At 30.8% G+C, this 16,156-nt stretch overlaps 1 protein-coding gene and 1 pseudogene across 2 annotated transcripts; one reads left to right on the forward strand and one right to left on the reverse strand.

The window, feature by feature from the left end:
• Positions 1-17: 17 nt before the first annotated feature.
• On the forward strand, positions 18-2,975 carry LOC107632699 (APO protein 2, chloroplastic-like; annotated as a pseudogene). Its single transcript, XR_015907601.1, has 3 exons — positions 18-236; positions 745-1,095; positions 2,026-2,975. The product of XR_015907601.1 is annotated as an APO protein 2, chloroplastic-like (transcript).
• Positions 2,976-4,335: 1,360 nt separating this feature from the next.
• LOC107629958 (homeobox-leucine zipper protein HDG2) lies at positions 4,336-14,439 on the reverse strand. The gene is made up of 13 exons (XM_016332929.3): positions 14,083-14,439; positions 13,379-13,638; positions 12,518-12,873; positions 11,940-12,057; positions 11,677-11,865; positions 11,117-11,572; positions 9,883-9,984; positions 9,599-9,799; positions 9,323-9,497; positions 8,493-8,764; positions 7,774-7,869; positions 5,382-5,801; positions 4,336-4,777 (listed from the first exon to the last, which is right to left on the reverse strand). Exons 3-12 carry the CDS (start codon positions 12,811-12,813, stop codon positions 5,397-5,399), a joined length of 2,310 nt encoding a protein of 769 aa, XP_016188415.1. The 5' UTR covers positions 12,814-12,873; positions 13,379-13,638; positions 14,083-14,439; the 3' UTR covers positions 4,336-4,777; positions 5,382-5,396.
• Between the last annotated feature and the right edge of the window lie 1,717 nt (positions 14,440-16,156).

Raw genomic sequence — 16,156 nt, forward strand, 5'->3', positions numbered from 1 at the left:
CAAGGTAAATGCCATAACTTATCTGGTCGCTGCCTTCTGTCTCATCCTTTTGCAGAAACTGTAGTCTTCTTCGTCATTGGTGACTGTACTCTGCTCTCCCAAGCAGCAAATCCAGGATGAATATGACTATTGGGACTCTGTCCCTTCCTACTGGAATTGCTTTTCCCACCCCGACAGATGTTTTTATGTTGAAGCCCAACCTATTATTGCATCTTAGTTCCCTTGATTATTACCAGGTATGACTTTGAGTTATTTTTCTTTGTATTACCTCCGAGTTATTGATTCAAGTGTTTGTGTTTTCGATTATTATTGGTTATTATTTGGACTGAATTACAATAGGTATACAAAGAAATAAGTCACTAGTATGAAATACAAAATACAAATATACATTGAAAATAAATTAAATAACACATGGATTTATACATTGTTGCTTGATTTTGGTATACAAATAGCATTTTTGCTGAATTGCGGGATCGTGTACTGAAAATAACAAAATTGTCAGCCTTATTTACGTTTCTTGGTTGAGATTCTAAACAAAAAGTGGATAATTTCCTTTTGTTTCCTTTTCATAGTTTTCTATAATCTAATGTTAAACTGGTTCGTCTTCAAACTGGCAATATCCCATTCTGGCTAAAGTAATTTACTTCATTGAACATTGTTCTTAGCTTTTATTTGTGACAAATGCAATGGTTACTGCCAATTATGTTACAAAAATGCATTTGTGTTCCTGTTTTTGTTTATCAGTACAGTAGCGGTAAGATTAGACTTCCCGTGGAGACTAGAATTCAATTGAAGAAATGTTTTCGATGTAAATTGAAAGTCAGGGATGAAGTGCCACAAAATGCTAATTTTCCCCGGCAATATGCAAGAAAAGAAAAGAAACCTTTTTCGACGCCCATTGTTGAGCTGCGACGAGCAGCTAGGGAAAGGCTAAAGATGATGAAAGGTCAGCCAAGGAAATCACTTCTCGACCCCAAAGAATGGGTTGCTTGTGAAGAGCCTTATACCAACTGCTTACAATGTGTATAATGCAAGGATCACTTTAATTAACAATTTGAAGAAGTTGCTCAAAGTAGTGCCGGTGCATGCTTGTGAGTAGTTATCCTTGGTACCTTATCATACATTCGGCTAATGTGGAGTTTCTATGATTATAACCTCAATTTGATATGTTTTCTTTGTTATTGATAAATGCGATAATAGTAATACAAACTGATGTTGTTGTTTGGGGTCATGTGACATTTTTGTTTGCTTAGTGGTTTCTTTTACAATTTCTTTGAAGTGTTTCATAGGTCACAAAGCTTTTCATCTTCACCACATTTTAGCTTTTTTAATTGTTTTATCCTTAGTGAAATTTGAATCTAATTTCATACTAGCAATGCCACATACTATTTTTTTGAAAAGCAAATAGTTTATATCTTCCATTTTCAACAGAGGAAATTTGAATGCCAGATATTTGCAACCCACAGTTTGGTGTAACTATTATAACTTAATGAAAGCTATATTATAGACTTCATGTAAAATTTACCTCACTTTACCCCTCAATCAAAGATACCCATATAAACAATGCCAGTTTTCCACTTGTTTGCTGCTTAAAGTCTTTCATGGTAAGCATGCTGCCAGAGCCCAGGATAGGTAATTCACTGATGTAGGTAGGTTAACTTATGGTAGCATTGTAAGATTTTCAGTTGAAATTTAAATTCTGTTATATATTGAGCACAAATAATATATTCATGTACATTTTCAAGTGAGCACATAAGATATAGTAAGGACAAATTCTAGTTACTAGCTAACCTTGCAATATGGTATTTGTGCTGACAAACTAGCTTGTTGCTAACTCGTTCTGATTTACATGAGAAAAATGTCAAATCTTCCTGTAAAGTTTATTTTCTCTGTTAAAACTTGGTGCATTATTGTCCATTATTTATACAAATAAATGTGATTTAATGTCTGCCACAGCAAAAGTATTGAAAATATGATTGATTGTCCTATAGTGGTAGGTATCTGAAAATTTGTATACTGATGCAGGTGGTGCAGCGAAATCCATGTAGGACCTGTTGGACATCCATTTACATCGTGTAAAGGTGCACAAGCCAATCTTCGCAAGGGACTCCACGAATGGATGAAGGCACATGTTGAAGACATGATAATACCAATTGAAGCCTATCACCTCGAAGATCGACTAGGAAAGAGGATTCCTCATGAAGAGAGATTCTCTATCCCTCGAATACCAGCAATGGTTGAACTTTGTATTCAAGCTGGTGTTGAAATTCCAGAATTTCCCACCAAAAGAAGAAGATAGCCCATAATTCGGATTGGGAGAAAGGAATATATTGATGCTGATGAAAGTGAACTGCCAAATGAAACCCCAGCAGAACCGTTCAGAGGTAGTAGCTCCATCGAGCAACGAAGAAATCGTTGCCCTTGCCGAGGAAACTCTCCAGGCATGGGAACGAATGAGGAAAGGTGCTAAGAGATTAATGAGGATGTATCCTGTGAGGGTGTGTGGATATTGCCCGGAAATCCATGTTGGTCCCCAGGGGCACAAGGCTCAAAGTGGAGCACACAAACACCAACAACGCAATGGGCAGCATGGTTGGCAGTCTACAATTCTTGATGACTTGATCCCACCAAGATTTGTTTGGCATGTTCCTGATGTAAATGGGCCACCCTTGGAACGAGAGCTAAAAGATTTTTATGGGAAAGCTCCTGCTGTTGTGGAACTATGCATTCAGGCTGGTGCTGATTTACCGGAACAATATAAATCAACCATGCAACTCGATGTTGGGATCCCATCAACTATGAAAGAAGATGAGATGGTAGTTTGAAATGAAATATACTTGTAAACAAACAACTGGTGTTTGGTGTACACTACATAAATTATGCCATATGTACATGTGTTTTTATCAACCAAGTTTAACCAATTTGTTCCAGTTACTCATTGGTCTAGAAAAATAACGAAATTGTTTTTTGCTTTTCTTCATTTTTTATTAATTAATTTTTTTTTCTGAAGATGTTTTTTCTCTTTTTTTTCTTTCTCATATTTTGTTATTTTTACAAAATAATTTTATGTTTCTTATGGTGTTATTTATAACCGCAATCTTTTTTACTACGTTTTCCGATAAGGGCCTCCACTTTTGCACAATAAGATAGTGTCTCGCCATCATTCAAGGACTTCTGAGTAACGCGTGAGAATAGTCTTTCATAACAAAAATGGAACCAGAAAATAATCATGGTCTATGTCGATGACATTGATACTACATTTCTTAACCCAGTCAGGTGATGTTCCAAGAATTTTAGTCCCACACATTTACCCAAGACTTTCACAATGAGTGTGGCTTGCCACGGCTTGCACCTTTTATCTTTTGATATTGGATGTTAGGACAAAAATCAAAGAGTTTATCCTTCATGACTGCAACATCCACCTCCTTATCCCATCGATCTTTCGGATGAGTCATCTTCACCTCTTCACCTACATTTTCGTACGGATCAGCATCACCCCCTTTGGAGGAACTTGGCATGGACAGTAGTGAGTCTCTATAGGAGGCTTTTGGTGACTCTTTTTGGCCGCTTATCAACTCAATAGATAGGAATTTGGCATCACGTATTTTGACTTTTCGTGCTCCGTTGAATAAGGTTCTTTCCTTGGTTGAAATCATAGGAGAGCTTTCGTGCGGTGTTATTGTCCGACTCTTCTAACAATAATGTTTTATTATAATAGATAGCTATACATGTTAATTTGGCAAATTTTTTGTTAAATTTCATTGGCTGACAGTATAAAATACGTGATAAAATCATATTAATTACAAAATATAGAAATTAATTACAAAATCCTACGTCTATAAAAGTGATATCCTTGAATCAAGTAAGACAAAACAAGTTCTAAATGTAAAATCATCAATGCAAATAAGATCGTATTTCTCACAAAGCCACAAGATCGAGCTTCTCCGGATCTGGCGCAAGTGTGATTAAAAATTTAGGGGCGTTTTGGAACTTTATATTGATGAATATGACTAGACATATACAACTAAATTGAGAAACATAATAATCCAACTTTGACCAAAGTACCAAACCAAATATTAAACAGATTAATAAAATTAGTAAGAATTCTTGAGACCTTAGTTATAAAAAGGCATACAAAAAATATTAAAAAGTCAATATTTATATAGTGTAAAAAAATAAAAATTATTTACTATTTTAAATATAAAAAATATTAATCATCTAATATTTTTTCAAATAAGTTTAGTTTCACTTCTTTTTTACTACCGTTGGGCACACATTTAAGTCATCATCAATAACGAGTACTCAAGAGGGGGGGACCAGAAATGAGACAAAAAATTAAATGAATGTCAAAGCTCTCTAGCTACTTTGCATAATCGAACACAATGTCGATTTCAAAACCCATAAATGGATGAAAGAGGAAGCCTAGTGGTGCAAACTTGCCATCACCAACTAGTGGTAGCTTAGAGTGTCTACAGCAAAATTAAAAGTTAACACCAATTGAATATAATTAAGAACTAGCTAGTTACCCAAAAGGTTAATCCTCCCTAAAGCTATATTATAGAAGTCTTGGAAATGTTGAAGGACACTAATTAATTAAGGTCTTAGTAGTGTTTTTACTTTTTTTTGTCCAGGGAAGTCAATTCCCGAACCCGAGAAGGAATATCATGCAAGGTGCGTTCTTGACTTCTCCACATCATTCTGTATAAATCCCAATTTCCTCAACACTTCATCTTTTATGTTTTCCAAAATACCAATCATTATATCCTTCTTGTATAAGCTACAACACAAAATTAACCAAGTAAATATAACATAAAAATTGTAGAAACAAGCATGCACGGGATGAAGGGAATTTGATTAGTGAAAAAAAAAAACTCCTAAGGATAAATTATACTTAGAGATTCAAGGAGGTTAAATTCTTAACAGAAACTCCTAAGGTTAAATTATACTTGGTGTGTTTACTATCGAAAATTTGTTTAATGAAAAATGATGTAATAATATATCTTACGGATCAAGAAAATAATTTAAGTATTATTTGTCCTCTAAAATGTTAATTGACAAAATCTTTTTTTTTTCGTTATCTTTTTTTTCTTTTATTTGCGTTTTATAAAATAGTTTAACTTTGATGTGCTAATAATGTAAAATATTTTACATAATTTTCAATCACATTTATTTTTTTATAACTATTTACATAGTAAAAACAAAAAATAGTTAATTTTTGTTGACGTAGCATGATATAATTAGGTGTATGTATAAATCTATTCTTCACAGAGAATGCATCAAAATTAAATTTAAAAAAAGAAAAATTTCTAAAGTCAAACATCCATATCCAAAAAAATGTTAAAGCATGTAATGGAATGAAGGTGATAGAGGTAGAGGCTTACCACATGATGATTCAATCATAGTGAAGCAGGATCACCAGATAAAGAAGCCTTGATTCTCTCAACAGTGCAAGAAATAAGACTATTAACGGTTGCAACTGACCCAAGAGAAAGCTTAGCCGTTGGAACTGAATCAACCAATATTTGGAATGCAACCGTCAATAGAGAACCACCTCCGCCACCACCGCCTCCGCCAGTAGGGCCATTTGTTTCACCACCAATGCCGGTGCCGCAGCCGCCAGAACTTCCATCGGGGAGGATGGCAAATCCTGAAGGAAGAAGTGCCACATAATCTGGGTCCCCTCCATTCAAAACCACATTCATGGCAACAATGTCCACAGGAGCATAAACTACAAAGGAGCCTGTTGAATCTGTGCAACTCTCTTGTAGTATCAACATGTTGCTCTGGCTTGAATTTGCACTCTGCATTCATCATCGTAATAATATTTTAATTTACTCATACTTCACTTGCTTTAACTAAGACACACGGATTTATATATTATAGGATGTTTCCTGAAATTACAGTCTTCAAAAAGATTGGTACCCACAAAAGATTAAATCCTAAATCATCTACTCCAATTTGGGTAAACAACTTAAATAAATTCTTTTAAAAAAAAGTTTATACTTTAAGAACTTTAAGTTATTGTATTTGGATTTTTAGTTATAGAAGTATTTATTTAAAAGTTGTAACGTTTGGATAAAGAACTCAAAAAATACAATTTTTTTACACAAGAAAATTTTAAAATAACGATGATAACAAATACTTTTCAATATTGAATGTTTACTTAACCTAATCACTAATATTACAATTGTTTAGGCAATTGATTCTTTATTTATTTTCTTATTAGTTCTATTTTTTAGACAATTAGTTTTTACCACGTAATATCATTAAAAATTGGTTCTTCTACTTTACCTTCACCCATAACGATATTTTTGTATGTGGTGAATAGTAATAAAATTTTAATTCACAATAACCTTAATGACAATGCCAAAAAAAGATTGGTACCCACAAAAAATTAAATCCTAAATCATCTACTCCAATTTGGGTAAACAACTTAAATAAGCTCTTTTAAAAAAAAGGTTTATACTTTAAGAACTTTAAGTTATTGTGTTTGCATTTTTAGTTATAGAAGTATTTATTTAAAAGTTGTAACGTTTGGATAAAGAACTCAAAAAATACAATTTTTTTACACAAGAAAATTTTAAAATAACGATGATAACAAATACTTTTTAATATTGAATGTTTACATAACCTAATCACTAATATTACAAGAAAGTATAGGGAGCCAATGACCTAAGCGTACAATGTGTACAATGAAGGTTTAGAAAGTATTAGAGATATGATTATTAGTGTTACATTGTCATGTCAGGTTACGTTTTTGGGATGAGTGGTTTCAGGACATGGTATTAGAGTTTCAGATGGTTATCTTATTCTGCATAGTATAGGTGATGTTCAATTTATTCATAAACCAAAGATTTAGCACATTGTACACATTGTACACTTAGGCCATTGGCTCCCTAGCATTGTTTAGGCAATTGATTCTTTATTTGTTTTCTTATTAGTTCTATTTTTTAGACAATTAGTTTTTACCACGTAATATCGTTAAAAATTAGTTCTTCTACTTTACCTTCACCCATAACGGTATTTTTGTATGTGGTGAATAGTAATAAAATTTTAATTCACAATAACCTTAATGACAATGCCAAAAAAATTATTATGTAGTTAGCATTTGCTATTTTATTGTGTATGATATGGTAGGTGAACATAAAAAATAAATATAAAATGTGTGTCAATGTATATTTTGTTGTTATTTTTTTTATTTTTTTACTCCTATTAGCCTCCTCCTTTATGGGGGTGATATGAAGAACTTGTTAATTTGTTATAACTAACCATAAAAATAATAACAAGCTATATAAAAATAAAATCACACGTGAAAAAAATAAAATTAAAACTTAGATTTCATACTGCACACAATTAAATACAAATTTAATAATAAAAATAGAGTGGTAAAATGATAAAAAAATAACTAAAAGAAATATATGCAGTATGTAGTTTGTTTTAAAATGATGGTGGAGAGTTAACACACCAATATTGTTTGAGGGTAAACTGTAGGAGATTCGAACCCACAACCTCTTAAATGAGTATGAAAAGACTATGCCATTTGAGCTATTATTCATTGGCAACATAAATTACACAATTATTTTAAAAGAAAAGATTCTTTGTATGTATTAATATTTATTTAATTGAATTTCTTTTGGAGAATAAAGTTACATATATCCCGATGATACCCCTATAATCGAATGCAGTATGAAATCCAAATTAAAATTATATATTCATAGTGCATGAAAAATAGAACTCATAAAATAAGAAAAAAAATGTATAGGATTAACTCACATTGACTCTAAGTAGCGACACACAATTTCCGGTATCTCTTCCATTTGCAATGTGCGCCATTTCTTGCACTGCTCCACCATTTGAAAGAATATCCCACTGTAATTTTCAACAGGGTAAGAAAGTTAAAACCGCAAACATGAACATAAACATTTAAGTAATAATTTAATAAAAATAGATAGATAAAATTTCTCTATCTGTCAAAATCAATTTATAACAAGGCTGTGTGTGAAAAATGGGATCCTTTTGACCCATGACTAAAAAGTTAGTCAATGCATTGATGTACACTTCAATTTTTGGTAATCTGAATAAAATCTATCCCAAGCACTTGTGGTTTGTGTAAAAAGTAAAAACCAGATAGGCATTTCCCAAGAAAAGGAATTTATCTTATTTAGAAAAGGACCTATTTATTTTGAAAAAAAAATAATGGAAATATTAAAAAGATTAGTGTCTATTTTTTTAAATATCTTTTATTATATCTAATTCATAAAAAATATTATTTTAAAGATTTAAATGTAAAATATTTAGTTAAATTATGAATTATTTACCATCTTAACTAATTCAATTTTTATTATTTTTATACATATTTAAAAAATAAAAAGGTAAAAATTAATAGTAGTGTCTATTGATATGCTGGTAGGATACAAGGTTAATGAAAAATAATAATAATAATAAAATAGTTTGATACTTTGAATTGTTGATTAACATATATGATCACATACCTCACTTCTTGAATTCTCATCACGGAGGAAATCAAAGGCTGTTTTGGGAGGAACTGGAAGCCAAAAGGAAGTGGCAGCACTTAGAACAATGCCAGGTGGTCTTCCAGGATCATCAACGCTCTTTCGTGTCATGACTCTGACATCATCGACACCTGTCCCATTCAGCGTTGTCCACGTGTGTGCTGTTGACGCACTCACTCCACCACAAAAGCTCATCACCATTCTCTCTGCCAGCTTCAGCATACTCTTCCTCCCTTCTTGGTTTGTTATCACTAATTATTAACATCATAACATCATGCATGCCATAACTTAATTACCATTGATAAAAAAATATTCAGAAAATGAGTATTCAATTTTGCATAATTTTTTTTTAAATTTAAGTTGATTGAAAATAATATATAAATAATTATATTTTTAAGAATATTAGTTAGAAAATATGTTATCACAAGCAAAACATAAATCTCAAATATGTACTTGCATACCAGTTTTACTTTTGAGATAACTGAGTGTAAAAAGTTTGAACATCTTCTTTTGCAATAAATCATTATTTTTATCCACGAATATTTAGAATAATAATATGTGTATTTGTGAGAAAATAAAATTAATTTTATATTTATAAAAAACTGGATTTTTTTTATAAAACGAGCGTTGACAGAATTAGTTTTATATTTTGTGAAAAAATTTATTAGTGGTCAAAATAATCTAAATATTCGTAGGTAAAAATAGCAATTTATCTTTTGATAGATATACATAGTTAAGTAATATAAAAAAGAAGTAAAAAAATCCAGCAAAGTAGGGATGTAAGGAAATCAGTGTTTTTTTATGAATACCTCCAACATCTACGGTAGGAACGTTTGTTGCCATGGCACTAGCAAGCCTCTCACATTGTCTATCCAAAGTTGCAACCCAACGTTTTGCACCAAATGCATGCCCAGAGTTTACAAGCTGCTTGTAAAGGTTAGGAACACCTCTATCATCCACTTCCACATGCTCAACCCATGTCACCTAATGTCAAATATTAATTATTAACAGCTGTATTTTTATACAAATACCAAGAATATTATTTGGTGTACCAATAGTATTTATTTATTTTTTTTTTGAATTACCTTAGAATAACCATTGGGCATTTCATGGATTAAGCAACCAGAAGGCCTTCTTCTAGATCTTGGAGTAAGACCAGGGCGCAAATGATCCAACGACACATCCACCACTGCCCAACTCCCATCTACATGCTGCTTACAATATCTCACAAAATAGCTCTCTCGAGTTGGCACAAGTGGAGAAGGTACTTGTAATTCTGCACTCATCTGCATCCATACATGCATCATCATTCATTTCATATTCAACAAGATACTCAAAACTTAGTTACTTACTTATTTAACATACATACCACTTGTAAGGCACCATTGTAGTTCCCAGCAACTCCTGTTGATAGCACTTCTATAGTTATAGCTCTTGAGACTATACCAGAGAACATTGTCGACCAATTGTTCTGAAAATAAATGTGCAAAGTCTGAGTCAAACATCAAAAACAATGGAAGCAAGAAACAAGCCCTAATAAATATCATCAGAAATGCTAAATGTAAATTACAATCTATCGTATATTTATGTATAAATACATAAATAATTTAATTTATTTATAACATATATTTTATATTTTAATACATATTTTACACTAATAAATAATTTTAGTATACATTTAACATAACTAAAATATTATACATATTAAAAAAATCTAATAATAATAATAATAATAATGCCAAAAATTAATTTTTTTTATTTTATTTATTTCAATTTTACATCTTAAATCATAAATATTTCATTCTAAACTTTAAATTTATAAACTTTACACCAAAATCCTTTAAAGAACTTGAGAATTTTTAAAATAAAAAAATAAACTAATATTAATTAACTAAATTAATTTTATGGACTTTCTCCAACCCTAAATAGTAACAAAAGAGAGGTAATACTATTTTTATTCATTTTTGTGTCCTACCTATTAAAGTCGATAAATATTTTTGTACTAATGTAAAAAATTAGAGGTAACAATAGATAGGATAGAGTTTGGATCCAATCTTAATTTTACTCGAGTTGAGATTTTTATATAAACTCAACTCTATTCTATTCGCGAGTTGAGAATATCCAACCTTAATCTTACCTATTCTTAATTTGTGGGTACTCAATCCTACCCACAAATTACTAAAAGATACAATATTATTATATAACTTGATAATAATTTTAAAATAGAACTGATTTTTATGTAAAAAAAAATATTAAATTATTAATTAATAATATTCTTTTAATAATTAAAAATCTTTTATATTTAGTAAAATGTCTTTGATTTAATATTTACTTAAAATATATTTTTATATAAGTATATAATATATACCTATATAAAGTGCAACTCATAATAGAAATTTATCAAGTTAGATATTTGCAGATAAAGTGCATGTTGCCACCCCTATACTGAACCTTAGATTACACATAGATGAGATAGTGTTATGTACCACTCAATTTTTTGTTTACTTGGTTACGATATATAAGATGGTGCTTAGGAAAATAATAACGATAATAATAATGATATGCATGAGAATGAAAAGTGAAGGATTTAGAAAGGCACTTACCACATCCATGAGAATTTCGACGAGGTTAACATGGTTCATGATAACAACAGCGGTTTCTCTAGAAGCTTCGGATCGGAACCCAGCAGGTTTGGGGCCAATTCCACGAGGGAAGGTTCTGACGTACTCATCCTCGTTGAGCACAGTGGAAGTGCCACCGTCAATGGAGGTCATTGTCAACCAAAGTGGCTCACCCATTTGTGCCATCCCAACTAGCTCCTCCATGGCTGCAACAGCCAGCTCAATTATCAGCGGCTTGTCTGCTTCCGAGGGCCCGTTTATCGACCTCAGGAAGTCTCCGGCACCACCACTGTACATGTCACTACCACCTCCAAAGCCGCCACTGCCACCGCTAACGCCGAGTTCTAGCGGCCGAGGTGGGAGGGAAGGGGAGAGGTTTGAATAGTTCACCACAGGCTTGCCTACGTACTTGGCTGCAATTGCTGAAATTCGATCAATCTGCAAATAAAAATAAAAATAGTAGAAAATGATTGAGATACTTTGTTTGTTAAGTGGTTTTGTGGGTGTTATAAAAATGATAGATTAGTGTACTTGTGTTATACCTCTTCCCTAAGACGTGCATTTTCAAGCCTGAGGTGATGTTCATCGAATGACATTTCCCCTATGGCGGTTGGGCCACCACAACTAGGGCACGATGCATTGCTTAGTGCTTCCCTATACCTCATGTTATCTGCTCTAAGCTTCTCATTTTCCGCTCTAAGCTGTGAGTTCTCGCTCCTTTCAGTTTGAGTCTGCAACAAAATTTAACTTATTCATACACATACACTTTGTTTTTTAGTTTTCCCCCATTTGTATTATAATTTACCTTCACTTGAGTGCGTTTGTTCTGGAACCAGAACTTCACTTGCAATGGCTCTAACCCTAACTCCCTACTCAGCTCCTTCCTTTGCTTGTCATCTGGGTGAGGGCACTCCTTAAAGAAACTACAAAAAAGTTAACAAATAATTATAATTCAAAATACACAACAAGAATCACTCATGGTTTTTGTTCTCTTGCTTTATGTTATTCTACCATTTGTTCTTCTCATTAAAAATGTTAATGAAAAGCTTTTCGTGTACTTTAATCAGACATAGAACTAGTGAATTCAATGCCTATGTTATTGACACCAAATTTATAAGGTGGGTGGAGTTTGTTTATTTAAAAAAAAAACCTATATATTATTGTTAATCAGTTGAGAATTCAAGAATTAAACTTAAATTATAGACCTACTATACTCAACCCCACTTGTCAGTGATGTACTAAAATGTTTTAACTTTAGAGAGACTTCAAATTCTCAATTAAAGCATGCTATAAAAAGATAGTACTATACAGAATTTTGAAGAATGGTGGTTTAATTTAATTGAAATTTAAATGTGTGTGCATAACAACAATAATGTATCTTACGCTTCCATCTCTTGGATCTGGTGTTGGGTGTGGCGGTGATAGCGTTTCTTCTTATTAGGGCGAGGGTTTTGGTCTTCCCCAGCAGAACCACCTTCACCACCACCACCACTTCCTCCACCACCTTCAACCTCAAGGTTCTCACTGCCGGACTTGGTGGCGCTGTCGAATAACTCGTCCTCTCGAATTCTCGGTACATCACTCTCCGATGTTGTTGTGTTCTGAGCCATATCAAAAGGATGATACTGATGATGATAGTGAAGGCCACCAACAGCTTCAGTCATGTTTGGTTGGAACATATTTCTAACAGATCTTTCAAGATTCCTCACCAACACCCTTTATGATGATAATTCTTCAATCTAAACAACAAACACAAAAGTTTTGTAGTAATTAATAACCATTGACGTTTGTACAGAGAGTTATAGACATAGGAGTAGAAATAAGTCAAAGCAAAACAAAACAAAAGAAAAATAATTGCTTAGTTTATGCAAATTTTTTTTTATAAAGGGTTTTATAGTTATTCTCTTTTTTTTTTTTTAGTTGGGAAAAGAGAGTAATGTCAAAATAGAGTGAGAGAATAGGAAGCAACGCGGCTTTCTCGAGAAGGATATTTGCTTCGGCTTCATGGCTTGGAAATACAAATCATCAATCTATAGTAGAGTTTAGAGTGCCACCAAAATTAAAAATTTCACTTGAAAAATTAATTAATAAAATAATGTAGACAAGCGAAAATTAATTTTGCATTATATTTTATTTTATTTTATTTATAATAAATAAATATTAAATAATAATTAGTATTAGTAAAAGAAAGTGAAACGGAAGAAAGGGGGATAGTCAACGGAAAAGGCGTTAATAAGCACCGACCTAAGAAAGACTGAGAGGTGATGAGGATCCAAACCCAGCAGCAGAAACGACGTCGTTTTCGTAGTAATTCCTTCCAATAACCGAACGCATGTTTCTGTTTCTCGCCGGGATCATATTCTTTCTTTTTTCACAAACCCTCAAAACAACCAACACTCGCTACTATGGTGGACACACATATATAGAGAACACAGTGAACCTTATTTGATTTTCGGAGGTAAGGGTTCAGCTTCAGTTAGCTAGCTCTTTGATTATGTGCTTTTCTGCAAAGAATTAAAGCCAAAACATTACATTAACGCAGAAAGAAAAAGAAGGGACAAAGGGAAGAAAAACATTATACGTAAATGCAAAGAAAAATAATTGACTATTTTATTTGATACTGCTGCCTTTTTTTTTTTACGCACAAAAATTATCAAAATCCAAACCGAATCATAAAAATAGACAAAATAAAATAAAATATTTTCTTCTGACGACGATCTCGGAAATTCTTACAAAATATATAGGTTCTCTTTTTACTGCTAAAATAATATATACACTTACAAAAGGGAGAGTAACTCGACTAGCTCAAAGAAATCGTGTTAGAAACCTTACTCTTTTTAATTCTTTTGTTTAGCAGAATCTCGATCCTAAAGAACGTAACCTTTTTATGAACGTTATTCGAAATAATCAAAATAAGTCTTTCCATTTTTTTCTATCCCCACACTTACCAGTGATGAGAGTGCTTGTGCAGATCTGTAGTATTGGGAACAAAAGCATTTAATCAACTCGTTGAAGAAAAAGAGGAACCTTTTTGGTTCAATAGAAGAGACTTTGGAAACGGTTATAGTTTTTTTCGTTTTGGATCTTAGTATGGTAAAAGAAAGAGAGTTAATTTACGGTGAGAAGGAAGGAGGAGGAGAAAGGAGAAGAAGGGAAAAGAGATTGAGATAGGGAGAAATGGAAAAGCATTGAAGGAGGAAAGAAACGGAAGGAGGGAGGGAACAGAAGCAGCGAAGAGTAATTGCAGAGCGTGTTGAGAGGGTGCAATTGCATTTAATGGTGGGCGAAGGAGGTGTAATTGCTCTAGAGAGAGAAGGAGAGCATTTATTTTTATTTATTTTGTTTGAATAATTATTAAAGTCATTTGTAGCAGAAATCTTATTTTAAAGGTACATAGTATGATAATAAATTTTATTTTAATATATTTAATGTATTGAAAATATAAAAAAATAATTTTTTAGTTATTTTGAAAAATAATTTTGAGTATATATTTAAATAGAGTTTTAACAAATTTTGTGTTATGCGTATTGGTTTTGAAAAAAAATTATTACGTTAAAAAATATTTGAATTTTGTAAACATAAGATATATAGCTAGGTTATTTTGTAATATTCTTAAGAATTTATTTGTTTAAATAAAAATAATGTATTTAACTACATAGAATATATATATATATATATATATATATATATATATATATATATATATATATATATATATATATATATATATATGTAAAGTTTTAAGAATCTCAATATAACAATTTTTTTTTAAAATAAAAATGTCCGGCACAATTTATTAAGGGCCTCTAATATATACTCAACAAACTTTTTAGCAAAATTTTTATGTATATATTATCATAATAGTAAAATATAATTAGCTTATGTATATAATATGAAAAGAGTCGTATATATTACACATATTTCTCATTTAATTTGAATTGATCAAATAATCCATTTATTTGCTCATTTAAATAAATATTGTATATTCAAATCATGTTATATATACAGGAATTTATTAATCAAATGACAGTAGATTATTAAATAAAATTTAGATGCACAACAAACTAATTTTTGATCTATTGAATTTGAGAATATTGTAGACAATTAAAAAAATTGATCTAATCATATTCAAACTATACAATATAATATAATATTATTATATTTTAAATTTTATTTATAATATGTTTAATTTTTTATAATTTTTATCTTATTTATGTTTTGTTATTATTTAGTAAATATTTTATAAATTTAAAATGAGATTTATTTATTTATTTATTTTAAATAACTTATAATTTTATTTTGATGTTATTGTTGGTTTTATAAAATATTGTTGAGACTTGTTATATTATTATTAGTTATTTAAACTTTGATGTTAAGACTTGATATTATATATTTAATTTTTTTTTATTTACAAAATCGCAAATCTAATCCAATCGAAAATCACATTGCAAGTAAAATTAGTATTTATATTGGATGAGTTTTTTTTACTTAGAATCGATCTAAATCGCACTACAAACACCTTTAATTTTTAGAACATATATAACTAAAAATTATTATATAAAATATTTTATACTATTAAAATATAAGTGTATCAAAATTAAATTCTAAATATATTGTAAAAATATTGATAAATAATTTTTTTTCAATAAAAATATTTTACATTGATCATTTTAATAAATCCGTTTAGCAAAACTCTTTTTTAAAAAATCTCTATTTTACCTATTAATATATTATTTCATCAAATTAATAAATATATATAACGTTCTAATTTTATATTTTTTCATTTTTATTATTTCATATAAATGTTATTTGAAATTTAAATAAATACAAACTACACATTATTTATGGTGGCTAATCATAAAAGATGTTTTCATAGGAAGGAAAATAGTCCAATATAAACAAATATTAAATTAAACAGAGTAATAATTCATATCAATTTATCTAATCGTTCTCAAACACTATAAAAAAAAAAGGTAAAAATAGAGATTTTTGGAAATGGAATCACATGAGAGTTCAACTAGG

This window comes from Arachis ipaensis, chromosome B3 (genome assembly GCF_059453495.1).
Source record: "Arachis ipaensis isolate K30076 ecotype BB chromosome B3, ASM5945349v1, whole genome shotgun sequence".
Lineage (NCBI taxonomy): Eukaryota > Viridiplantae > Streptophyta > Magnoliopsida > Fabales > Fabaceae > Arachis > Arachis ipaensis.